The 27,744-nt window shown below is 39.4% G+C and overlaps 1 protein-coding gene across 1 annotated transcript; it reads left to right on the top strand.

Moving 5' to 3' along the window:
- Positions 1 to 1,977: 1,977 nt before the first annotated feature.
- Positions 1,978 to 26,170, top strand: TSPAN3 (tetraspanin 3). Its single transcript, XM_035335874.1, has 7 exons — positions 1,978 to 2,135; positions 13,786 to 13,977; positions 15,004 to 15,078; positions 18,820 to 18,921; positions 20,014 to 20,166; positions 20,397 to 20,480; positions 25,216 to 26,170. Exons 1-7 carry the CDS (start codon positions 2,073 to 2,075, stop codon positions 25,306 to 25,308), a joined length of 762 nt encoding a protein of 253 aa, XP_035191765.1. The 5' UTR covers positions 1,978 to 2,072; the 3' UTR covers positions 25,309 to 26,170.
- Positions 26,171 to 27,744: the final 1,574 nt, after the last annotated feature.

Here is a 27,744-nt window from a genome sequence, read left to right as displayed (position 1 = left end):
GGGTTCTGGATTCCCCATGACAGTGATGCTGATTCCACACCCATCTTTTAGTTGTTGCAGAGCAGTGCTTACACAGAGTCCAGGACGTTCCAGCTGCCCGTACCAAACGCCCTGCCAGCGAGGAGGCTGCGGGTGCACGAAGGAGGTGGTGTCCTATGCCCTCTTCTGTCTCTTTGGATAGAAAAAGGACTCCTTTGCTACCCAAAATGGAGGTATTCGACAGCTCAAATGGCACAATAAAAAGCAGAAATTACAAGACCGAAACACACTGTAAATGACAGAAAATCATTGCAAAACTGTATTAATAGTACAACCAATACTGAGCAAACCTGTGTACATAAATTAATTTGTAGAGACAGAAAATGCTCTGATAAGGCTTGCAAGATTGGCAAGTTTCTTCCACGAGGATGTGAGGACTTGAAAAGTAGCCTTAAAAAAGACTTACTATCTCCATGGTATCAAGGAGCTGTTTCTGGATATAATTTCCCATAGTTGTATGAGAAAAAAAACTAACTTTGCTACCATGGGAACAGAGCAGTGCAATGGAACTGGTTATTACTTGTCTCCATTTACAAAACGGATCCCTAAAATGTTAAGGCCCTCGGTAACATGAGTAATTTCTTTTCTACCTGTGAAGCAAATCTGCTACAAAAGGAACAAGGCGAAGCTATTCAATGAGCTCACCAAGCTTGGGGAGAACAGTTGAAGGATGAGAGGTATTTTTGTGACGTGGAAGGTTACAAACGGCTGAAATGGAATAAAAGGAAGATCGAGAAAATATGATGCCAAAAGAAATGGGGGAGAAGGTGTTTGGGTTAACTAGTGAGATACCAAACAAGGCCTTGATAATGAGCAGTTCTATCCTGATTGTGCTAAAGATAAAATTATAAGTAAACAGAGCAGCAAATACTAGCTAGATGTTACCTTGCCCTAGCTCCCTGAGTGCTGGTGCAGTCTCAGAGAAGTGCATCTTGTGGAAACTGTGCATGATTTCTCGTCATTTTTTAACATTTCCTTCGTTCTTCACAGGGAAAACCACTCTCTTTGGATGAGTCAAAAATGTTCAAAAAATTACCCAATTTTGCACCTTCCTCAGTGTGGGACAAAAAAGTGATATTCTCTTGCTTCACTGGAAGCTTTACTTCTTCCTGCTAGACAAATGTCCTGTTTGTAGAATGCGTGACATTCTTCATTTATACATTTGATCTCCTCTAGGCCTGTCATGCCTTGGTGCACAAATAACAGTCACTGAGAGCCAGTAGCAGAGGTTCAAGTTTATCTTAAAATCCATCAATGTCCACAGAGAATTCCTCACAGGAAATCACTTCATGCTTCACCTTTACACATGTTGATAGGGGGATAGTTAGGAAGGCAACCCAGCCAGCGCGATCCTTACAGCGGTCATTTAAGAAGAGATGTCTCTCGGGCGGCTGCTCCTGTGGGGATATACCTCAGCTTTTGCATCCCAGCGCTCTCAGCACTGTTCTGAGAGGTTAAGCAGCACCCAGGGTGCAGCTGTAATTTCTGAAACGTTTAGTTTTAGCTCAACTGACTGAGATTTCTAGGTAGTCCCTGAAACTGTCCTTCAGCCTCCTGAAGGCACAGAGCCCTGCCATCATACCGCTGACTGGGGAAATCATGGAGCGCTTTCTTTTTTCTTTTTTCTTTTTTTTTTTCTACACGATGTAAATATCTACCGAAAGAAGTCATTAGTAGAGGGGATTTCCAAGGGCCACTTCAGTCTAAGCTGCTAATGGGGCTGACAAACCGTGTCCTTCTCGTGAGGGAAGGGACGGAGACAGTTGACCGAAGTCGTCTCGTGAGGCACCTTGCCGCCCCTGTGGTCACGGTGCGGGGCACCCGGCTACCGGCCGCAGGCTCCTTTAAGGGGGAGCGGTCGCCATCTTAGATTCCTCCGCCCCCCTCCTGGCACGTGACGCAGCCGGCCGCCATCTTAGGCTCCGCAAGCCACTGCCTCGGCTTGCCCGGGTCACGTGGGGGTGGGGCCGGCGGCGGAGCGGAGCCGAGGGGAGCGGAGCGGGGCCGGGGGCTGAGGGGCGGCGGCGGGCGCCATGGGGCAGTGCGGCATCACCTCCTCCAAAACCGTCCTGGTCTTCCTCAACCTCATCTTCTGGGTGAGTCTGGGCGCTTCTGGGGCTGGGGGGGGGGCTCCTGCGTGGAGGGGGGGGGCTGGGCCCGGGCCTGGGCCTGGGCCTGGGCCGGGCCTGAGGGGCCGGGGCGCTGCGGGCCGGGCGCCCTGAGGGGCCGCGTCTCTTGGCCGCTGCCCCGGCCTCGCTTACGGGCGGCTGGGAGCGTCCCTGTGCCGCCGTGCTGGTCCCGTTTTTGCTTAGAGGCTGTGTGACAGGCGCTTTGTGCCCTCTTTTTGAGACCTGTGCTGTAGCGCTGTGCGCAGCCCGTCCCTGCCGAGCTGCCCTCGCCTCCGAAGTTCAGAGGTGGAGGGAGCTGCGTCTGGTGCCTCGGCAGCCTGGTAGCGAGGGTTTAACAAGCACGAGAGACGCTTGTGTAATTGAATATAGCTTGGTCTGTGTTATTGAGGCTTTCAGGTCTGCCGGCTTAGACTTTAAAGAGCTGTTACAGCCACCTAGCTTTTGGCCCTCCACCTAGCACAACTGTTCTAAGTACTTAGTGGTAAGTATGTAGCTTCCCCCCCACACTGGTCTATCACAACTCTGTGATACGCATGTAACTTAATAGTCTAACAGCGAGTCTTGTGGTTCGTTCCTTCCAGTGAGCGCAGCTGCATCATACTATTTACGCTTTGCTTAAACCTGCTGCAACTACAGCTGTGCTGCCAGCAAGACAACCATGTAAGCTGGCCGTGCTGGCTTGGTGCAGCAGTAGGCTGCTGTAAACCCCCTTTCTGAGGACGGACATAACATAACAAGCTGTAGTTTGACATCTTACTTACTGTCACGAGTGCCCTGTTAGAATAACATATATATAAATGAAACTACATTTAAGGCTATCTGTGTATCTTAAGAATTCGTTTTCTGGATTTAGATCTTTTGTTTCTCATCCTCTAATTCCAGCTCCAGGAACAGAAGATTTGTCACAGCTGCTCAAAGATTTCATCTTTGAAAAAAGGGTAGTGGGTAACAAGATATCAGACCATAAAAATGTAGCTATATTTAGCAGAATAATATTGAAAGCCATATGAAAGCTAACAAATGTTAGAGGATAAATGTTCTTGTCTGAATTTTTACAAAGGACTGCCTCTCTTGGGTGCCTAAACATGAATCACGGTCAGGCAAAATGCATGTCTGTGCAGTCTCACTGACATTTGTGTATACAGCTGTTTAGAGAGATGAACAGTAAGTGTGAGGCATATGTGACTTTCAGTGATGCATGTTAGGAATAGCTCATTTTCACTGAGGTGTATTAGCTCCATTATTTATCTTGAAGTATCATGTAGTTGCACCAATCTTTTAGCACAGCCATTTGTTTGGAATGTGCTTTGAAGGGTGTGGCTTTTTGTTACATGCAAGTGGCATTAAAAAAGGCGATTTGGTAGCTGCTACAGAATACTTAGTTTTTCACTGGACCAAGGGAAACCAGCTGATGTGATTTTTTTGGACTTCAGCAAGGCTTTTGACATGGTTTCCCATAGGATCCTACTGGACAAAATGTCCACCATACAGCTAAATAAAAACATCATACGATGGGTGAGCAATTGGCTAACGGGCAGGGCCCAAAGGGTTATGGTAAATGGAGCTGTGTCAGGCTGGCGGGCGGTCACCAGTGGGGTCCCTCAAGGCTCCATTTTAGGGCCGGTACTTTTCAATATTTTTATAAATGATCTGGATGTAGGAATAGAGGGTATTTTGAGCAAGTTTGCTGATGACACCAAACTTGGAGGAGTTGTGGACTCAAATGAGGGCGTAAAGGCCTTGCAGAGGGATCTGGACAGGTTGGAGAGCTGGGCGATCACCAACCGCATGAAGTTCAATAAGAGCAAGTGCCGGGTCCTGCACCTGGGACGGGGAAACCCTGGCTGCACGTACAGACTGGGCGATGAGACGCTGGAGAGCAGCCTGGAAGAGAGGGATCTGGGGGTCGTGGTAGACAGCAAGTTGAATATGAGCCAGCAGTGTGCCCTGGCAGCCAGGAGGGCCAATCGTATCCTGGGGTGCATCAAGAACGGCATCGCTAGTAGGTCAAGGGAGGTGATTGTCCCGCTCTACTCTGCGCTGGTGCGGCCTCACCTCGAGTACTGTGTGCAGTTCTGGGCACCACAGTATAAAAAGGACATGAAACTGTTGGAGAGTGTCCAGAGGAGGGCTACGAAGATGGTGAAAGGCCTGGAGGGGAAGACGTACGAGGAACGGCTGAGGTCACTGGGCCTGTTCAGCCTGGAGAAGAGGAGGCTGAGGGGAGACCTCATCGCAGTCTACAACTTCCTCGTAAGGGGTTGTCAAGAGGCAGGAGACCTTTTCTCCATTAACACTAGTGACAGGACCCGCGGGAACGGGGTTAAGCTGAGGCAGGGGAAATTTAGGCTGGACGTCAGGAGGGGGTTCTTCACAGAGAGGGTGGTTGCACACTGGAACAGGCTCCCCAGGGAAGTGGTCACTGCACCGAGCCTGTCTGAATTTAAGAAGAGATTGGACTGTGAACTTAGGCACATGGTCTGAACTTTTGGGTAGACCTGTGCGGTGTCGAGAGTTGGACTTGATGATCCTTAAGGGTCCCTTCCAACTCAGGATATTCTATGATTCTATGTAGGTAGTCTGAGTTGCATCTTGAAGTAGTGTTTTTCTCTCCTTGGTTGCTGGTTTAAATTAGATTATATGTCTAATAAATGAATGCATTCTGCATGCAATTTTCATCAGCCCCTAAACTTTAGTGATAGTTTTCATGTTTTATATCTTTGCAAAGTATTGTTTGCCATTTGCTGGGTTTAATAATTCAATTGTAAGTGCAGTTATCCAGCTTAATGATAAGTGCAGAAGTTATTTTGTGTAATGCTGAATGCAGTGCTTTACCATTTTTAATGGCTTTAATTTTGAGACAAACTTGACTCAGGACAGATTGTGTTTAGATACAAAGTACTTTGTGTTAAATTGTCATTGATGTATTCTGCAAACAATATCCAGTGAGAGAAGTCAACTTATGTGGATAGTTTTTTGACAGGGAAGCAGCTGGAACAGCCATACTGCTAAGTTGCATGTACAATGATAAAAGCATGTTTCCCAAAAAGTGAAAATCGCAGAATCCATGTTTTGCCTCTTTGGCCAAGCTACATGATAAAAATACGAAGAGAATTCATTTGTCTTTCTTGCATACTTTGAGCAAAAGTAGCACATCTTCTTTTTATATAGCAGAAAAGAAAGGAAGCATTTGAATTCTTGATTTAGCATGTTTCATTTGGTGTCTGAGCTGAATGTCTATGTTGCATTGTCAGCTGGATGGGCACTACCTGTTAATTGCTTGCGTACTGTTATAGAAATCTTTTGATTGTCATTCATGTATAGTTCCAGTTCTAGTAGTTAGATCATTCAGATTTGCACTGAGACTTTTGACAGTAATCAACAGCCTATAATTTCTCAAGTAACTCTGAAACCTCATTTAATTTCCTTTATAAACTTAATATGGCTCTTTCGAGTTTGATATATGAATCTCATCATGATGATCATTGTCATCTTCATGGTCTGTAGATATATCAAGTTGCTTCTGCATTTAAACTTAAGATTATTTTAATGAAGCCATTGAAAGCTCTGCTAGACTGGCCAGGCAAACCATGCTTTAAGGAGTGTTTGGATAACGCTTTCAGAAGTATGGTTTGATCCTTTTTTGGGGGTGATCCTGTGTGGAGCCAGAAGTTGGACTTGATGATTCTTTCCAACTCAGGATATTTTACTGTTACATGATTATAATTTTTTTCTCCCTTACCATGGGTCTGAAATTTGTGGGAGGGTGTGAATGTTCAGAATGCTTTTATAGTTGAGTCTTATGAATGTGAGATGCTCAGAAAATTACCACTTCTGCTGCCTGAAGAAAAAGCAGAGACTTTTCTTGTTATGCTCTGTAGTCTAGAATGTAACTTGTTAAAAATAATAACGATGATTGGCAGTCTGAGTTCGTGACTACTAAACATGTTGATCCTTTTTTCCTGTAGTTCTATTTTCTGTGCTACGCTTAACTTGATGGGCTGTTAGTCTAGAACAGAGTTGGGAAATTTACTATCTATCAGCTGTGGTTTGGATACTGTGAACCTAATGATGTGTAGATCAGAAAATTTAAGATTTCTTATCTATTGTAAGTCTTAAAGTATTTTTGATACTATCATCAGTTGATCTTTGCCACCCATAAGGTAATTTGAAGTTGGGTATGAAGTGCTATGGCTGTTACCGGAAAGGCCCGTGTTTCTGCTGCTTACTTGGGCAGGCCCCAGTGTTCATTTGATTCCATAATTAACTGCTTTAGTCCTGTTTCCAGGAGAAAACTAATCCTGGGAAAAGCTGGGCATGAACTTATGTGTATTTAATTTGATGACCCTGGTTGAACAGCTATCAAATGGACACAGTGGTATAACGTAAGGGCAAGAAACAAGAGAAAGCTAGGAGCACAGCACTGTGGGCCCACACCTCTAAACAACAGCTAGGTCTCTTAGATCAGTATGACAGCAGTATCAAAAACACCTCAATTTTGAAGAACTGTTTAGGAACAGAAGAAGCAACTTAAATTGTGATGTTTTCTTATAGATAAAGAGCGTTGGTTTGTTCTACTGAACTGGACGGTTTTGTTGACGGCACTTCTACTCATGTGAAGCCACAGTACTATTCCTGTTCAGTATGAATCTATTGCAGTGTGCTCTGAGATGTTTACCTCAGGCTTCTGAGTATATATTGCAGTAGCTCATAACATTTTTTTTAATTCAGAGGTTCTCAGATGGTACTGTTTGGTAATGTCCAGGCTTTAGAAAGACTGGCAACAAGAAAAAAAAAAAGTTTTTAAGTTTTGTTAGTGCAGGTATGATTTAATATTGTTAACAAATTCTGCAGTTGACAGGCTGTTTCTGTAAAATTAATACAGAGTAAGTATGTTGGCAATAGCAAGTTCCTTTTGCTGCTACAAATTGTTGCTGGGAGAAGCAAGCTAGCTTAAATGGTACTGCCAAAGACCTCTGCCAAGACAAGCTGTCCCTGTTTGTGGCAGCAGGCATAAAGAGCAGTGCCTTCAGTTACACCCACAAACCTTCACAAATCATTAAGAATAAGGTTCTCTTGTTTTTCAGTATTGGAGTCAAATAGGTTGTCAATTCTAATAATTTTAAGGCAGCTCCATGTTTGCATTTCAAGGCTTCTGAAAAAGGTGGCATGCTACCAGATTATAGCTGTGCACATTCATCATCTGTGACTGCTAACTTTAATAACCCAAACTCCACTGAATTTGCTAGTGATTCTACACATTCTGAAAAGTCTTGTGCTGTTATTTATTATGCTTTCTAGTTGGCATTAACAAAAAAATCTTTCTATGTAGTCTTATGAAAACTATTTTGTGGCCTGTAAATTCTTATACTAGCTACATTCCCATGTTGATTACTACAGGGATTTTTTTATTGAAAATGAGATGGAGAAACTGCCTTCTCACAGCAGGACAGTTAGTGGTTTATCATATAGGAAGTTGGGCATCTGCTGTGGACATGCAGCTGACTTAAAAAGTGGTAGTCATCAAGAATAGTATGATGTAGATCTTATGAAACATTCATTTGAATTTTGGATAACTTGGCAAAGAATGCTTCAGCCTAAAGGTACTTGATAAATGCAGCAATAGGAAGCATCAGTTCAAACTTGCCCTTCTTGGAAAATTTAAATTTTCTTTTCCCAAAGGGTTTTGAGAGGGAGTCATAGTCCGGTTTTCCACGTAAACAATTATTTATGAGAAAGAAGTAGAGGAGTGGTCCGGAAGCCATTGGGTTCTGTGGTGGATGGATACCAATTTAAGCAAGTAGGGAAAAGAATGTCAAGTGAGTGTGCATTTGTTTCAGAAGGAACTGGAAAGGGAGATACAGAGTAGTGAAGTGCTGAGAGGAATGTAAAGAGAAATAAACAGTTGAGGGCCTTATTTAGGGTCTTTGAGGTTAAAACTGAGAAACTCAACTTTGAAGGAGAAAAAGGTGAAAAAAACATAAACATGAGGAACTTTTTGTATCTGAAAGCAATCAGGCTGTGAATATCTTAGTGTGTTGAACAGGTCAGAAAATGATGGAGAAATACAGCAGAAGTCAAATGGAGAAAAAAGTAGTGTGAAAAAGAAAAAAAAATTTAGTGTGCTGTTGCAAGAAGTCCAAAAACTGGATAGTAACCCGTGATGACAATGCCTGTATATACGTACAGGTAGAAATTGTCATTGGCATGTGTGGAGAAAATGAGGTGTTACGAAGAATGAAACAGATAGAACTGTAGACCCCTAAAAAGTCTCGAGTGCATGGCATTTTCTTAAAAATGCACATTGCCAACATACTAGAGGGGTAGTGAGAACTAAAAGGTTCGCTAAAGCCTGAACATAAAGAAAGCAATAGACAGGTTGGGAACATAGCATGTCAGAGTACACCATAGGTGTGTTTTACAGTCACAGTCTTGACAGATATTTTGGGAGTGGAATGACAAGTATTTGGGCTGAGTGGTATCTGTATTACCACCGAAACTTACCCATCAGTGCTGGTGAAGTTGGCAGTACTAAGCACTTATTATTTTCTTTCAGGGTTCACTGTCCTTATCAAAAAGGGTGAAATACCTTCTTACCTAATCAGATATCAGGTGAAAATGGTTTCTCATAGCATATAATACTTTGCTGCTACTTTCATTTGCATGTTTAGATAACGTTTTAAGAAAAACGGAATAAAATGAAGATTCCAGAGAGATGAATGTTCTTCTTCAGCCCAGGTAAATGAAAAAGTACCAAAAAGTCACCAAGTCTCTGTTTGGGTCTTACTGTGTCCCCAGAGTGTCGAATAGCAAAAGTAACTCGAAGGACAGTGCTTTGTAGAGATAAAATGATTTGATTCCCCTTTAGATCTGTTGGGGAAAAACATTAGTGGGGTAGTATATGAAAGCAGTAGTATGTAAATGGAGCTGCATTTTCTATTGATAAACAAATGGGCAGCAGAACCAGTAGCCTGGATCTGTTATTTTCCAGTCATCTTCCTAAGCAGCAAGAACTTTAGCTTTCAAACTGCTGCTACGTATGAGGATTACTGGAAGTCTGAAGGCAGTTCTTAATTTGCAGCCTACTTAAAATGATTCAGGGTTTGTCTAGACAATGAGTAGGCTTGTACAACTCAGTGCATGTGAAAGGTAAAAGCTGACTTCTGGAAAACAGACATGGGCTTAGGAGGATGTTATTGCACCAGCCCCAAGACAGGGAGAACTCCCAGATTCTAAATGTTCTTACCTATAATACTTTTTATTGTTGTATGCATTGCACATGAGATCTTCCTGTTTTCCCTCCAGTTACTTGCATACTTACTATGTTTTCAGTAATTCCTTAGAGGCCCATACCAAAGCAACAATACAAAGCTTTTCTGATCTATGAGGTCAATCTGTAAATTTTATGAAAGGGGTTATCTATGCGTTCTAGCCTTTTGCAGCAAACTGTTTTCATTGACTGTACTTGCCTTAGCAGTCTTTTTAAAGGTTAATTCATCCTAAAATAAGCACATGCCATGTCAGGTTCAGTACTGAAGTTAGCTGCAGACAGCTCGGAAGGGATGTGTGAATGCTGAATAACCAGCCGGCTCCCTGGAGCATGCATGTGACCTGGCGCAGATTCAGGAGCTGTTGCCATCTCTATTCAGAGCCTTGAGCAGTTTATTAGAGAATTCTTCTTTCAGGTCTTGCTTATCAAAGACTTACTTGAATTGTATGCAGTTCATGTATTTAACTACCACTTAATGATAGGAGAAATGCATGATTGTAAATATATGGTGGCTTTTTATTCATGTCTTTGTTTAATTTGAGCATACTTAGTATTCTGTGGATTTACCTTTTATTCTTCAGAATAATAAGCATTGAGAATTGGATTGCTTTATATTTTTTAATTATCCTTGTCATTACTTGTGATAGAGATCTTAGTTTCTCTGTATTATTCCCTTCTTGAGGAACAAATGATAGAAGCTCAGATCAGCTTCAGATTAGATAGAAGCTGTGTTTACAAAAACATACAAACAAACAAAAAAAAAAAAAAACAAAAACAAAAATCACATCAGTAAGCATAGGTTGAATTTTACCATTCTTGGACTTCAAGAGGGAAATGTGCAGTTCAACTGGTACAGCACTGACCCATATGGAATGTATACTTGCTATAGGTAAAGCAAGCTCTTTGCGTATCACGCTATTTATGCTTTATTTACCTGAACATACAACACAGTGCTATACTATAGAAATGGAGCAAAACCTTTTGTGCGAAGGACCAGATTTTGAAACTACTGAGTAGTGGAAGGACTCACCACTGGTCACAGTAATTCAACATCCATTAGTAGTTAGCACAGTAGAAGCACTAATCTTCTGGCTTAGTTTCATTTAAATGGGGTCCTGTTGTACATGCCAAGCCCATCTAGTGATGCTGGCTAGAAGATAGTTAATGAAAATTGTCAGAAGATGAGCAAAAAGGATTGCTCCAAAAGGACTCTTCTAATTCTAGCCAAAATGCTGATTCAGGTACCTCCCCTTACCCTCCCTTGTTGATCTAGGGCATGCTCAGAAAAACAATAAGCATCACATGTCTGACATGGAATGAGAAGGGAAGGCTTTGAAACTTTATTCCTGTAAATGAGAAGGGCAGCACTGCATTTTTTTCGTAGTACTGCAAGAGACCAGGCCACTGTACCTGTTCAAAACAAGTGCTCAGTTGTAATACATGGAGTAAAGGAATTTAAATCTTTATTGCTTTTAAATTGATCTGAGTATGAAAACTCTGGCAGGCTTTGTTTTCAGGTGTCTTTTTTCTCTAGAAGATTATTTGTTGAAGTGATTCGGAGGAAGGGGTAGTCGTAATTGTGACTTCATTGACTAGGTGGCCGCATCAAGCAGAGAGGCAATGTCTTTACTTTCTGCTTCATGGATCTAGCACGTGGTTTTCAGACAGATGAGTCCACCCTGCTGCTTCCAAAATTATGCAGCTTTATCCACAGAAACACCAGTTCTACAGCCTTTGGGAGCAAAACCTAAGGACAAATGCTGTCATGGTTGGTGAGTCACTATGAAAAGGTTTTAGTGATATCTTCAGACCATGTTCATTTAAGATGAGGAGTCCAAAGAGGAACATGCATTTCCAGTTGTTATAAAATAATAATTTCTTTAAGAAAAAAACGCACTTGACAATTCTTGTTAATATCTTAGACTTTATTGGCTAGGCTCATCTTAAGTGTAATGCTGGAAAGGAAGAAGTTTCTCAAAAATGTATGCATCTCCAAGCAGGGATGGAAAGTTACAATGTGTAGATGGCTTCTTAATGTATATTTTTTTTCTTTCAAATATACTTTTTTAATGTATGTGCACATCCAGTTATCAGGAATATTAAGTCTTCCTTTATGACCCAGATTTTTCTTAAAAAAGAGGGGAGCCACTTAAACTTCACCCTGTGGAGGAAGACAAAGGGGCTCACAAGTGGGTCTGATTGCAGTTTTGTGGTATATTTTCTATGGCTCATGCCAGCTGCAGCTGTTTCTCTTCCATCTTACAAAATACCATATTTCTAAGAACCAATTTAATTCTTCGAAGTGAGAAATTACCTCACTGGCCTGTCATTCACATGCTTTGTTGCTAGGCTACAGTTAATGCTATGCCATTGTTCAGTGACACTACTTTGAATCTTTGTCTACAGAAATTGCATGTCTGCATTTTGCCATGTTGTACCTAACATGGCACGATTTCCGCAGTTGGATTAGCACTTGGATGTGTTTTGGGCAAAGGGGCAATCTTAATAGCTTGATCACTTCTGTTTTTGTTTGTTTGTTTGTTTTTCTGGTGGTGCCGCACTTCTGGTATTTGACTTAATTTTTTGTTTCATTACTGTTGTATCTCCATAGCACCTTTTATTGGATGAATGTGAGCCCTCTGGATGCTTTAAGATTCTTGCAGAGTACACACTTACCCTCACTGCATACATAAAGGTAGAGGAGAAATACAATGCTCAGATCCACACAGAACTGAAGGCACTTCTGAGCTTGCTCTTAATTCGTTTTTCTTTGAGCTAGTGTTTCTATAGCAAAGTGCTGCTGAGGATGCTTTGTATGTAATATGCTAGCAGTGTTTATGCAGTGTTGTTTGTGGGAAATAGTTGCAGTAATGTTGCAGACTAAATATGCATAGTAGCAAACAGTGCTGAAATGGTGGGCATCAGTTTTCTGATCTCTTGTTCTGTGCCACACTGAACAGGAGTGTGAAACAGCCTAGAAGGCTGTGGAGTCTCCATCCTTAGAGATTTCCAAGATGTTGGACAAAGCCTCAAGCAACTTGGTATGAATTCATTGTTGACCCTGCCTTGAGCAGGAAACTGGACTAAATTATCTCCTGAAATCCCTTCTGGTCTGAATTATTTATTGGTTCTTTGATTCTACTATAGCACGATGCAGTCTTAGAGTAGTCTAGCTGCTGGAGCTAGGTGTGCCCTCTTCTTTCCAGCACAGGGATAGGGGTGATAGCAAAACCGCTGGGGAAGGAAGGCAGGAGGGAGGCAGCCTGCTGTATTCTTTCTCAGGTCAGAGCTGAATTGTGTCATATTCCAGCTGAATGTACTTCTGTGCCTGGGGATTGGATTGTAAGGGGGATGCTACTCTTTATAGCAGGAGTAAATTCCCCAGATCATGGCTTAGTCTTTGCATCTTCTGAGTGGGCTGTTTTTAGCTTAACCTAGCAAGGCAGTGTGATTTTTATGTATTGTGACACCAGGGAAGTGTGTAACATGAAGCATTCCGATGATATTGTCTGTCACTGCAACTCAGTAGAATATAATTGCTTCATTTTAAGGGATAGCAGGATTGTTTAACTCTGTAGCAACGGTGGCATGATTTGGTTCAGGCCATATAACCCTTCAGGCCTTATTTGCTATTAAACCGTAGTAACCTGATGTGATATTTTTTTTACATTTAACAAAAGACCCTTTTATACAATGGCTCTTCTTAGAAAGTCACTGCCAGAGCTTTCAGCTTAAGAAGTCTGTAGGTATTTGATTCAGTCTTTCAGTAATTGTTGTCTTACTTGGAAAAAAGCTGTTGCCTCTAGCAGAAGTTAGTCTACAATGCATATATCCATTCTGTCCTAATCATAGGTAGTAGTCAGTAGGCAAAATGGAGGAATAAGTAGTAGGTAAATGGCAGGTACAAACTGCACACGTTCTGAAAAGCTGTTCAATTACAAACAACTTGCTGTTTGAGTGGCCTGGAATCCTGTTATCAAAGGTACGTAGTTTCTAAGTGTAAAAGCGTAAGTTCATAGCGCAGGAGGGGATGTATTTGAGAAGAGAAGGGAGCAAGATTTTGATGTTCATTGCCTGGTTACCCTCATTTCTTGACTACATGCATCAGAAGGCTTCCATAATGCAGTCAAAACTGAATCTGCCTAGATGAAATGTAGTTTGGAAGCTGGAATTGGCTGGTCTCCATTTGAGATATTCTGAACAAACATGCACTATAATCTAGTGATGATGCCTTAAAAAAAAGGTAAAAGCAGTAGTTCATGTTATTTGATAAAATAATTGTTGCAAAGTAGCCTTGCACAAAGGTTTAGTGTTAAAATAAATTTAGTGTTATTGTGTCTATTGTAGGCAGCAGCAGGCATACTGTGCTACGTGGGAGCCTATGTGTTCATCACATATGACGACTATGATCACTTCTTTGAAGACGTCTACACGCTCATTCCAGCAGTTATTATCATAGCTGTGGGAACACTTCTTTTTATTATTGGACTTATTGGGTGTTGTGCCACAATTCGAGAAAGTCGCTGTGGACTCGCTACAGTAAGTTGTGTATGATGTTTGCTTGTTGTGTATCTGTTCCTTTCCCCTTTAATTGATTCTGTAAAATATAGTTTAAGTTTTTTGTTTGTTTTCTTGTCTTGTATGTTGGCCTTGTACTTTGTTCTGAACACCTTCTTTCAATTTTTTTGTTTTGAATGATGGTGTTGAATTTGCTGATTCTGGCAGCAGCAGACTCAAGTTCAACTTGTTAGAAAGTGAACATCTGTTTTTTTTAAAGAATAAAACACATTTGTTCTGACTTAATTATATAATTAAATCTCACTTATCTGTTCTGATTGAAAAGCTAAAACTGAAGAGGGAGAACGATGAACCAGTCAGGAGTCTTCTATTGTTAAGTGTATTGCATTGAGGGTGACTGGGGTGGTTATGATGCCTAAATTGTCTGCGTATGGCTTAATTTGAAAACTTAGTTTCTAGGAATATGTCATATGTTTCCGAGCATTTTAATGGCAGATTCAGTTTGTGTATTAGGTAGGGGAAGAAGAGGAGAGAGCCAGCTTTTAAACTGTCCCCATTTTGTTGTTTTTGGATGCTGTGTGTGCTGCTTTAACAGTTTGTGTTCATAAACATACCAAGATGAATGCATAGTTTGCTGTTGCTGTTAGTTGTTTCAGGGCTTAATCTGAATAAATATTCCCTTAATATATCTACAACTTATAGTAACAGCCTGCATCACTTGTGTGATGTGGCAGTCCTATTTATCTAATAGAAGAGTGAAAAAAGAACTTGATTAAAACATTCAATTTACAGTTTTTTGGTCTTAATGATCAGCACTTGCCTGGCTAGGTAGTTTTAAGTTGTATTGCTTTGTAAAGCTATGAGCACTAAAGCTTCTTGAATTAAATTACTTCTGGACCCATTTGGTCAACTTAATTGCCTGCTTTAGGTTAGTTGCTGAGTTAAAACCCTAAAATATGCATAATAAATAGCAAAGGCTATATTGAGACTTTTAGAAAGGAAATGGGTGAAATTATTTGCATAAATATCCTGGATTGTATTTTACAGTTTGTGATTATCCTGCTCTTGGTTTTTATTACTGAAGTTGTGGTGGTGGTTCTTGGATACATCTACAGAGCAAAGGTAATAAATAACCTCTCAATTTCAGTAAATGTTTTGTTGTGAACTGTGACCAAAATATAGAGGTGTAGCTTTTTCAGCCTTCTCTGTATGTGATTGTGAAACTGTTAATGGATATTCATTAAGGGAAAACTGTTAGAGATCAATATCTTAAAATTTAGAACAGCAATATTCCTGAAAGCAAAGTGGAAGCTTTTCTCTGAGGGAAAGAAAGAAACCTGCCTGGAACATATCGATGACAATTGAACACTACAAGGGACTCTTGGTAATTAGTACCTTCCAATTTTCCAGATGGCTTTCTAGCCTATTTATGCTTTTGACTAAGTGCACGTTTTAGGTTACACAGTATTTGAACATATTGCATATCAAAATAATATGCCCTAGCTTAAATGTTGACTTAGAGTCTATGAATTAACACTGCTTAATAATCAAGCCAAATAGACTGAATGTGATAACATTTACTGTCTAGCTTTATGCAGCTTGTTGGCAATGGCTGTGGGGGTGTGGCTAAGGAAATTGACTTCTCCCATTTTTTCATTAATGGAATTTCAGAAAACAGGACCAGAAAAATGAAATTAAATGTTCTTCTACCAATATAACATGGTAGAAGTATACCATGTGCTGTTAGAGATCCCACAATGTAGTCTGAAGAAAATAAAAGTTTAACTTGCAGTTTCACTGATGCTTGTTGTATCTGTCTACATGTCAATGTTGCAGGAAAAAAAAATCAGCAGAAAAAAAGTTATAGCTATGAAATACTTTGATGGCATTATAGTTCTGTCTTAATAGCAAGGTGAATTAAAGCCCCATTGACCTTCCTTTAGCCCATCTGTGTTTATATAAGAAACAAAGGTATTTATAGTTCAGTCCTGCTTGCTTGCCTTTTCTGGAAGAAGCAGTGTCAAGCATTAAGGAAAAATTTAGTCTTTTGTTAACTGAAAGAAAACTACTTCAAATAAGCAGCTAACAAGAAGACCTTGAACTATGTGTTATTAATCTCTGTTACAGAACAGATTGCTTCAACAGGAATGTTCTATTAAAGATACTTAATTTAAGGATATATTCTCACAGTCTGCATTAGGTTTCAAGTATATTGGCAGAGTTCATCAGCTGGGGCTCTAGTTGGTAGTGCAAGTAGTCCTTAGAAGCCATTGAGGAAAGCTGTATGCTTCCTGGAGAAAGGGAAACATGTTGAGTTCCTACATGATAGCTTGAATGATTGCTTTCTGCTCCAATACATACAGAGATAGTGTGCTACTGTGTAGTGCAGGAATTACCATGTCTCTGATCTGGACAGAGAAGTGGTTTGCTGATCTCTAGTTAACAGGATTCAGAGCATGTAAAAGAAGACGCATATATCTTTCTTTCCTAGCCTGTCTGAAATTACACACTTGAACCACTTGAGAATTGGATCAATCTCAACTGTACATTCTTGTTGCCTCTCATTTTGTCTTGCTACCATACAGCCTCACAAGCAGTAATGCAGGATCAGAGCTTGAGAGAAGAAGGAAGGGAATGGAGTATGTTTTCAGTGGCAGCTTGGTATTATGCTAACTGAAATGTCTTGCAAGAGTCAGCATTTGGAAACTAAATCTTAAATCTCTTGAGAGGGAGGCAGAGGTATTGTTAGTAAAAAGGGCTGTTTTCTACTGTCATTTAGTACTTAGTATCTAGAACTGTTATTTTCAGGCACAACAAGAGTGTCAAATTAACTTACTACCAGTGAACTTAGAGGTGAAATATGCCTTTCTTTTTGGCACGATAAATAAAGCAACTCTCTCTCTTGCTAGTATTACTCTTTTATTGCACACATGGCCTGTATAGATCTGTGGAGTTTGTTTTAAAATTTAAAAAAGACACTCAAGTCATGTTTATGTAATTTGCATGTCCCTCACATATATGCTGCCCTAATTGAAACATAAGCATGCACTGAAATGCATTATTTAAAAACCTATGTAACAAATTGAGGATGCATTTTGGTATATGAACCAGAGTTGTAAATCACAGATGTGGTTTAAACTGGCAGGCAGCTAAGCACTGCACAGCCATTTGCTCACAACTGCCCCACTCCCTTCTTTCCCCCCAGTGGGGGAGAATCAGGAGGAAAAAAGGAAAAGCTCTTGGGTTGAGGTAAGGAGAGTTTAATAGGACAGAAAAGGAAGAGAAATGATAATCATACTAGAATGTACGAAGCAAGTGATCCACAATACAAGTGCTCACTACTCACCACTCCCCAGCCTGTGCCTGAGCAGAGGTCCCCTCCCATCCTGGCCAGCCGCCCCATATGAATTACTCCATATAATGTGATATGGTATGGGATATCCCTTTTGTCAGTTTGGGTCAGCTGTCCTGGTTCTGTCCCCTCCCAGCTTGTGCATTGTGCACCCCAGCTTCGTTTCTGGCAGGGCAGTACAAGAAGCTGCAAAGTCCTAGACTTAGTGTAAGCACAGCTCAGCAACAAATAAAACATCAGTGTGGTATCAGCATTATTTTCATCCTAAATCCAAAACATGGCACTATACCAGCTACTAGGAGGAAAAGTAACTCTATCCTAGCTGAAATCAGGACAATCATTAGTTAAATCATAACTGATTCCAGACTGGTCTGAAACAAGCTGCCTGCAAAGGCTAGATTGACTTTAAGTCATGTCTTGATACAGATCTACTTGTGAAGATAACCAGCATTCTTGTGAGGGGAAATGAAGCTTGTGCTGTTGTTGCAGAAAATTCTTCTCTTCGAACAGTTTAAGTCTCTTTGCAATGATGTGTTGGCAAGATCTTCCTACTATAACTTGCAATCTAAAGAACATGCTTGCTTAGTTCCTGTTTGGTTCTGAGATGAACGTTCCTTGCACATAATTCCCACTGAATGCAATAGCCCTGAATTGACTTTTTTTCTAATCTTACTCTAGTACCAAATTTTGGCAACACCAAACTTTTTGTGCATTTAAGGAACAATTTATACTGAAACTTATTACTTGAAAGGTTCTAGTAAGGTATCCTCTGAAGTGGGTATTATCAGAAATCTTTTGGGGGACAGGTGATGATTCCTGGGTGGCATCCATTTTTAAACACATGCACTTGACAGCATCTTTAGCAGCTTGACTCATCTGCAGTAGCTTTAGGAGCTATTCCAGTAGCTGTTGCTATGTACCATGTACTGCCACCAACGTTTCTCAGAAAACATGGGAGTGGCAGACTGAACAGCAACGTTGGTCACTGTAAGCTAGAACAGTCAGCCAAAAGAGCTTGTCTTTGGGACTCCCCATGCTTTGATCAGAAGGGGCAGAGCAGGCCACGTGACTTTCTGATATCTTCGTGGTCCCTATCAAAATGAGTTAGCCTGGATGGTTATGCTGGTTTTGGTTTGGAACTTTCATGGACTAGAAAGCGGAAAGGTGAATACGTGGTCTTATAGAGTAGCTCTTCTCTTCATAGTGTCTGCTGTTATGCCCATGGTGTTTTAAATAGAAGCCATTTTCTTTCTGAGATGCATTGCAAAGCTACTTTGTCTAAAATCTTACCAAACGTAGCTGCAAGTTTTTTCTTGGTTGTAAGCTCATGATATCTGTGCAAAAGTCAGGACAGAATTTTAAGAAGCTATACCATCAAAGTACACTAATTTCAGATATTAGTGAGTTGTTTTGGTTTCTTGAGTTCTGTAATTAGTAGTGGAATTATTGTACCTAGACCTCTGTTATTTCTGTTGGTGTGCTAATGGTGGTGCTTTGCTAATGCTTTGCAGGTGGAGGATGAAGTTGATCACAGCATTCAGAAAGTATACAATGGATACAATGGGACAAATCCTGATGCAGCCAGTCGTGCCATTGACTATGTACAGAGGCAGGTGAGACTGCCAGATGCATGAAATAATTTTACTGGAGCTTTTCAGTTCTTTCTGTCCACAGGTGCTATGTTACTCTGCTACTTCTGACACGTCTTTGGCAGTTTTGACAAACTTAGTAAGCAGCAGTCAATAAATAGCTGAACTCTGATATGATTAGTAAAATGAAGAAATTGTTGGTGGGAAGGTGTATTTTGTGGGGGTTATCAGTGAATCAGTATTTGTATTCAAATATTTAGTACTTCTGTTTTTCTGCAGTGGGATTTTGTAGCATGCTCTTATCTATGCAGTTTCATCTAGAACCTTCTGGGGAAGAAAATTGCTCTAGAATCTAGCTGAATGCTGGTCTTGTGAGTTGCTGGATGGGGGGGGGATTATGGAAAATGCAGGAGCTTTCAGCGTTCTTAGAATTGCATCAATAAAATTCTAATGTCTGTATATTAAATATCTAGTACATTTAAAGCACTTATAATACTTTTTAATACCTTGCCTAAATTGCCCCTTGAAATGAAAGACAGGCTCATAAGCTAATACTTAGGGTGGTACCTCTGAGACTGTACTGTACATATGAAACTCTAACTCTGAACAGAACTGTATTTATGTTCAGCTGGTTCATTCTTGAAGGCTTCCTCTTCTGTATAGCCACATGTCTATGTGGCCATATAAAATGAACTTCAATTCTGCATTGAACTCTTGTGAGAAGAACAAACTCTGGTTCATGCCAGGACTACATCCAGAGAGTGTAGTTTTTTTCCAGCATCTGTCATAAACTTTATTGATAGAGCTGTTCTGAGCTGTAAATAACATTTTTTGTCTTGTCTTGGGGGCAGAAAGGAAAAATGGCTCATCAACCGTTCCCCAAGAACTAACATTTCCAGTCTGTTTTCTAAGGACCTGTGGCCTGCAGCCTTAAGTCATTTAACAATCCATTCAGTCCATGATTTACTTTGATAATGCTGTCAAATAACTTCTGTTACTGGAGTAACAAAGTCAACCAAACCTTAACATGTTTGTGGTTTTGGTATTGCAATTAGAACTGTCTCATCCAACTTCATGATTGGTAAACATGGTGAATCTTTACCTGTATGTTTTCAGCTGCGCTGTTGTGGGATCCATAACTACTCAGACTGGGAGAACACTATCTGGTTCAAGCAAACTAAAAACAACAGTGTGCCACTTAGCTGTTGCAAAGCAGCTCTCAGCAATTGTACTGGCAGTTTGACCCGTCCAATGGACCTTTATTCTGAGGTAAGACAGCCAAAATATGAAGAGCAAAGTACAAGTCCTGTGCTTTTGCTGACAATCATTTAGTGTAACTGTGAAGTTTGGGGTGAAAGGAATTATGATTAATAGGAAATAAATGTCCTCTAAAGAAAATCAAGTTTTATATTTCTGCCCTGTTTGATGCTTTTGGGGGTATTTGGTGTGTATCTAAATGTGGTTGCCAGAGGGATATGTAACAATCCTACTTGTTTTAGGGCTGTGAGGCTCTGGTTGTAAAGAAGCTTCAAGAGATAATGATGTATGTCATCTGGGCAGCACTAGCATTTGCTGCTATTCAGGTAAGCGAATATTCTTTATTTGTAAACTCAAATGAAATTGTGAACTGCTGTTCAGGTTATTACAGTTATTTACAGGGTGTCAACAGCTTTGGTTTGTACTTGGTTTGAGAGACAGACGAGTCTCAGTCAAAAGCACCTGAACACCTTAACACAGAACTTCTCAACTAAGCATGGTTTAAAAACTACTGCAACAAGAATGTGCATTGTTAGATTTGAAGGTAGCTGAACATTAACAGTAGTAATTGACTAGAATGTAAATGATAAGTTACGTCTTGAAAACTGATTATTTTTAAGCATCAAGTATCTATCAATGTGCTCTGAAAGCATTTAACACTTGAAGAATTTGTATAGTATTTGATTTACAGCTTTGAAACAGATGGCTCATACTTCATGCTGTTTTAGAGTCACATCAGCTTAAGTGTGCTTCATGGCATGTGTACAGTGTTGACACACAAAAGGCAGGGTTTTCGATAGCATGTTCTGCTTTTGTTTGGTTGATCTTTGCATTGTCTTGAAGGTGCTGTAGTTGAACAAAAAAAAGCTCTAAGCTAGAGACAGCAGCTGCTTAAAATTGAATGAAGGCTCTCTTATCATAGGAATCCAAATTGTTGTAGTTTCTCTGGTCATAAAAAGTAACTGGGGAAATAGACTAATGTGCATCTCATTATTTACTAAGTTTAAAAACAAATAAACCCATATGATGATGTCTCTTATTTCTGTAAAATCAGAATTTTGTGCTTTCATCAGTCAGGAAGGTTTAATACATTAATCCCATTTTCAGTTTATGTCAGTATTGTGGTCTCTGAGAAATTTACTATGTATGCTGAATCCCAAGAGATTTGAAAACTGATTTCAAAGTAATTTTATGCCCTTAATAGCATTTGAATTCAGAAAACATTGTTCCTGTTGAATTGAGAAGCTTAAGCACTTTAATTTTCAAAACCAGCTTTAGAGCTGGTTTGTATGTTTGAAGGTAAGTAGATAATCCTTTGCAAACAGCTTTGTGAAAATAGCCAAATGTCTATTTCAGTGCTGCAAGGCTATACTCATAGGTAACAGTGTATACCATAATGTTGTTGAATGGTCCAGAACCAGATTTCTTCAGATATGGAGTTTGAAATTTGGTGACATCTGTGCTTAGTCTTCCAAAGGAAGATGTTTTTAAATTATCATTCTTAAAATTTTATCTGTTAAAGCAATATTTAGTCTGTTCAAACACTTAAATATTTCTGTAATTAAAATGAAGGTATTTCCACAACCATAGTTACTATGGCAGATTTTTATGTATGCGAAAATGTATGTTATGAGGCTGAGTGAGCTGAATGTAGAGAAGGAGGCATTATTCCCAATATTAGAGTTTGCAGGTTGATCAATTGGTCTACTGTAAAGTGCAGCACTATTATAATCCTCTTTGGGATTGGACCAGAATTTCTACCACACATAGAGTGAAAATGTGACCACTTGTATCCTTCTGTTTTTCCTGGTTCATCAATTCTAGGCAAGCATGGTGTTTTTATACTTTCTGCAGTGGGTACGCTTTGATTTATCTCCATGTGTTGGTAATCAAGCTATTGGCAAAAGTACATGGACAAACAGCCTGGAATAAAATAAGAACATCAAAGCAATTTCTTTGCAGTGTAACAACACAATGTGTCACAAGTTGTGACATTGGTTTAGACAAGTGAATAAAATAGAGTACAGGGTGTTAGGAATACCTTTGAAATGTCTGTCTAGTAATATTCACTGAGTGGTAATCAGATTTAAGTCTATCGGAGGTCATATTCTTGTATCTTCGGTCCACCTTTCAAATGTTTGTAAATTGGCATGTTTTAAGAAGGCTTTAGTTTAAGACAAGTTAATACTAAATCACGTTCAAACTATTCTTTTTATTGCATCCCAAAACCTAGGATGTAAGTTGTGACATCCTCCTATTTGGAATACAGAATTTAAGTATGTACATAGTGTGATTCTCAGCAAAATAGGCTGCAGGATAATTGCAATGTAGATAAAAATGTAAACGTGAGCAAACGGCCTGTAACCTAAGCTGTGTCGTGTAGAGGAAGAATAATCTGTTTTGGACAGTTCTATTACCACTCCTAGAAATGCTGGATAGAGTCCGCTCAGAACCGATTTTTAGTTTGTATGTTATGCAGTGCAGTAAGGCTGTTGAAAATTTACCTCATAGTTTACAATAAGCAAATCTAGCTTGCACCACTTTCTTTAAAATGAAAAGACTGAGAAGATGAGGCTAGAACTTGTCTAAGGATTTTAATTTGTGGGAAAACTCAGTCTTTTCTGCATAGAATTAATTTCTGATGTGTTTGTGTTCCAGTTACTCTCAGTGTGTGGTAATTCCCTTGTCTAAAACACAGTGACAGCTCTGAACTATTAGTAAATTGGAGGCAACCTGAAGGGAGCAAAGGTATTGCAGCACGCTAAGTGCTGCTTGATGAGCTGCAAAGTTCATACTTAAAGATATCTTCTGTAGTTAGTGATAATTTGTGAGATATTAAATTTGGCATATCTATACAGCCAATGAGGTTTTTAAGCAAAAAAAAAAAAAAAAAAAAAAAAGGTAAATTAGTTTGGTGAAAGAAGATTGGCCATGGTTAATGCTAGCAGGCAAATTAAAAACGAATTTCTGACTGTGGGAGACGTCTAAACTTTTCTTGATGCTGTTCAGGCTTTAGAAGATGTATCTATCATGCCTCAACAGAATTCTAAAAGATTTTGTTTATGATATTATTAAGTAGAGATTGAAGAGATACAGAATCAAATGTCTTAAAGAAGATTTTAGAGATGCTAGTACATCTTTTTGAAAACTATACGCTGAATTATTTCTGTGAAGAAAATGGAACTGTAGGGAGTCCATTCTGTGCTCACAGTGAATTCCAGCAATATGCTTGCTAGCCTCCTAAAGTATGTAAATGTTTTTGATATTAACTCAAACTGATTATATAAGTCTGTTACAATACTTGATTGTTTTGGATTTTACACAACTCCATAAATTGGATGTCTTCAGTCAATTGACCAGGATTCTTTATGTGAATAGCCGTAAATGTGATGGAACTAGTTTTATTATTTGAATTACATGGCTACAATGACTTATGGCAAAAAAAGGAGATGTTTGTATAGCACTCTTCGTTTTATCTTGTTTTCGTCAGCATAAAAGAAAGTTTTTGTGCTTGTAGTATACAACTCTTCAGAGTTTTGTAGCCACAGGGAGGTAACCACAAATCTTGCAAGTCTAGCTTGTTTTTTTTCTGATTGTGGATGCTACCTCTTCCTTTGGAAGGGTTCTGTCCATGAAGAGTGCTTTTCATGTAACTCAGTTCTTCCTCTTACTCTGACATGAGCATAATGCATATAGCATTTATAGGAGTTAGCCTGTGAACTGGAACCATCCAAGTACTGACTGGAAGTAAAGGAAGATTTCATTTTTACCAGTAGGCTCAAGGGCCATACTCTAGGTTACTCCCAATAGGCTATTTCTGGACCTGAGCTGAATTTGGCTATAGATCCAAAGCAGAGAATAAAATACAGAGAAATAATACTTTTAATTTTTACATCTTGTTCCTTTCCAGGAAGTACAAAGTTTAGACTAAAATTTCATCATGCTTCTTAATCACTGCTTATTTAGACTTAACTAAGATTTTTAAAAACTTTCATCTTTTAGCACGCTTAAGTACCAAGTTGTATGTACATTCAGTTAAGCTTGGGTTTCTGAAATTTGTTATGCATGTGGCATTTGCATCAGACTTCATTTAAAAAAAATCATTCTTCCCGTCAAGTGGCGTGTTTTCACAAAACATCATGCTTTACACTTGGTTGGCTGGTCTCCAGTTTAATTCTTTTGTGCTTCCCATTCAAGTCTCTCATGTTGTTTGTTCTAAGTAACTTACTGCCTGGGTGATGCTTTATAATCCAGAGCTATGACAGGAGCATCTTGAAATACTTTTATCTGTGAATAGACTTTTTCCCTGTATGCGTATGAAGAAATCAAGATAATCTCTTACATCACTAGAAGCTATTGTCAATGATTGTAGACTTCGGAACACATCACTGAACTTGAATAAGTCTATACCTACACCCCAAAAAATAAATTGCTCTCAAAAAACATGCAACCTTCCTAAAACCATACCCTGAATCCCTGACCATATTCATTTGATTCAAGTCTTATAAATGTATACCAAGTGATCATAACACTAAATTCCTGGCAAACTTGCCTGCATAGTTACAGCTCTGAAATTTCAATGGCAAGAAATTCACTTTTAGTGAATAATTCACATTGGCCTTGAGCTTTGTAATATAGCATACTAACAGATTGAGCATTTGAAGTAAGGTGGAACAGCGTCACAAAATGCTTAGTTTTGTTTTTCATCATAACAACTGAGGCTCATATATTCAAATTTCACTTCATTGTCTTTCATAAGACATGCAGTATCTGCAGCTGTATCTTTCAGGAAGAAATCAGTCATTTTTCCATTTGAATTTTTTGAGGCAGCATCCAAGTGGCTGATCAAACCCATGTCTAGGATCTTTTGAGAAATTAAGGTTGAAGTTTGTGGCCCTTGCTTTTTGCAGCAGGAAGTGAAGCTTTTTTCAAGAACAATGCATTTGTTGCCATTTGTTACGGACGTTCATGGTGCTATGAAACATGCTGACAATTTCTGTGCAGAGGTTAAATCATGAAGTATCTTCTTTGTACTCAGCTTGTTTTCTTTTTTCTCCATAGCTTCTGGGCATGTTGTGTGCCTGTATAGTACTATGTAGAAGGAGTCGGGATCCTGCTTACGAACTTCTCATCACTGGCGGAACCTACGCCTAGAAGAGAATGGGAACATGGTTCAATCTTATCTCACTTGTGTGGAAGGTGAATGGGCCAGGTTTACTGCAATAGCTTTCTTGCCCTAAGCTTAGTTGAAGCACACCTTTCACAGAGAAGAGCTGTACTGTACACTGGTGACGGGCAAAGCAACTCAGCTTTACACACACCCATATAATTACCTGTGACTTTCACTGTTTTAGCCAGCTATTCATGTATCTAAATGTTTTAGTATGCTAGTAAACTTTCTAATTTCAGAACCATTTGCAAGTTAAGTGTGATTTGGTTGATATGAAAGTCAAAGGATGTGTGCCTACGTTGGTGGATTACCTCTAAGCATTAACTGACTGATTCTTGCATATAGAGAGAATTTGTTAAACCTTCACTACATGGAACTTCTTTGGCCGAAGTTGTGTAAAAAAAAAAAAAAAAAAAAAGCCAGCTGTATTTAATTTGAAAAATATTTTAACCTTGCCCATCACCAGTGTCACTTTTTAAAAAAACACTTAAGTCCAGTAAACTTTATATATAATGGTAAAAACAAAACAACAAAAAAACTAACCAAAATTTTAGGTACATAAGACTAAGTTTTGACCTTCAGAGATCAAACCTTTCAAGCATTAGTGTTTTAAAATATGGGCTGGCTTTTCAGGAGTATAATGTATGCACTACTGTTCTATAATGAAATATTTCATTTTTTTTCTATGAAGAGCAGTTTTATGTGTTGAGTGAACTGTAGACTGTAGATCTTAAACTGGTTTGGAAATAATGTAGCCATGTAGAGTAGCGAAGTAGTATGTGAAAGTGATCTCAACTGTAAATAGTCAACCTGATTAAATAAATCTCTGTATATCCTCCCTATAAACATGTCTGGTTTTCTGTTTAAGATTCCTATGTATCTGTTCAAATGGTACCCTCATGTGCTGGAAGTGTAACCTTTCATATATGAAAGCATCTGTCTTCGAGATCTAAGTGAGGTCATTTAAGGTTTGGTGGAAGCTTGTTTGTGTCACATTACTTTTTATTTGAAATAATACTAGAGAAACAGTACAAGATAGTTAAACTTTGTGAAAAGGAAACACTTTGTGAATACCATTCCGGAAGAATCTGTCATTTCTCAGCAGTGGGGGATGAATACTGTAACTGCTGTGTCTTAATTACACATTGGTCTGTTATATGATACTCAGATACTTAGTCACTGCTTTGCTTTCAGTGGTTTCAGTTACAACATTCTTTTCGGAAGACAGAAATGTTAAGAACTTCTGCTGTGGCTGGTTGTGTTTTATCATGCAAAGTACATTTGTTCCACCAAATTGATGGCAATGTAATGTTCTCAGATACCCAAAGAAATGTCACTTAGGAACAGGGAATTCTGATTTGCGTTAATGATGTTAAGGCCAATATGACCTGAGAGATTTAAGTTTTAGAGATGTTTCAGTACTGTAGAAGCATGCTTGTTGACTGCTGTGTTAATTTCTAAATGTGGATTGCAGATAATATGCTATTAGGTTTTCATTCTTAGGATTATATGTGGGTTAATAACCTGAAAGGCCTCCTGGGACTCTAGTATTAAAATCAGTGGATGTGGGAGGTAAGCCTGCTAACAATCAATTGTCAGGAGAGTGGATGAATAAAGGTTATGTGCATGATGTTGTATTCCATATATTACACATGCTTGGTAAGATCCCAGACTAATGAGACTGAGATAACCCTGGGTTGTAAGAATCAGACCAGGGCAGGTTTTAAAACAGATTACTGTATTCCAGGCTGTCTGCTGCTATTAATAAAACTGTGCTCTTAGCAAACTATTCATGTGCTCTGACACCAGGAGACCAGATTTCTTTCCTGTGGGAAGAAGTGTGCTATTAGGAGCTGTTTCTCTTTAGCGAGCTGCTAAAGCTCTATGCCTTACTGCTTCACTCATTGCTGAACAGTGTAAGTACGGTTTGTGTTGAAAAGTCTTCACCCGAGTCAAAGACCCACATCCCAACAAGATTAGGTGTCTTTTGCTGTTGAGTAAGAAACTGTGTTATTGTTAGAGCACGATGGAAAGGTCTTAATAGTACAAGTCTGTCTGTCAAGTAATGCTTAGATAAGCAGATTTTCTTCTTTGTTACCTGGTGTGCGACTCCTTAAATGAAGTTATATGGAAACAACTCAGGCTCCTGTAAACATTCAAGACAGTATTTTCCAATATTGACTTCAATGTCATAATGAACCAAACAGCTTCTTGTCCATCTAAGAAAAAAATAGAAACGTGTGAGTAGGATGGAATACTGTTTTATGGTAGATGTTCAGTTGCTAGTTTATCTAGCTGTTACTGTTGAATCCTGTTTAGTGCAGGACTTGAATCTGCAGTGCAGTACGAAGTTAACTCCACTAATAGCTTAAAATAAGCTCAAGTATTAAAGGGAACTGAGGTACGGCAGCACACAACTT

Source organism: Oxyura jamaicensis, chromosome 10, assembly GCF_011077185.1.
Source record: "Oxyura jamaicensis isolate SHBP4307 breed ruddy duck chromosome 10, BPBGC_Ojam_1.0, whole genome shotgun sequence".
NCBI classification, from domain to species: Eukaryota; Metazoa; Chordata; class Aves; order Anseriformes; family Anatidae; genus Oxyura; species Oxyura jamaicensis.
This window is presented reverse-complemented; position numbering and strand designations above follow the sequence as displayed.

What these genes read in the sequence shown, in the direction of transcription:
- TSPAN3 (XM_035335874.1), top strand. Translation starts at nt 2,073, where the DNA reads ATGGGGCAGTGCGGCATCACCTCCTCCAAAACCGTCCTGGTCTTCCTC. An exon ending in TCCTCAACCTCATCTTCTGG is followed by an intron (nt 2,136 to 13,785) that starts GTGAGTCTGGGC and finishes TGTCTATTGTAG; the next exon opens with GCAGCAGCAGGCATACTGTG. An exon ending in GATACATCTACAGAGCAAAG is followed by an intron (nt 15,079 to 18,819) that starts GTAATAAATAAC and finishes AATGCTTTGCAG; the next exon opens with GTGGAGGATGAAGTTGATCA.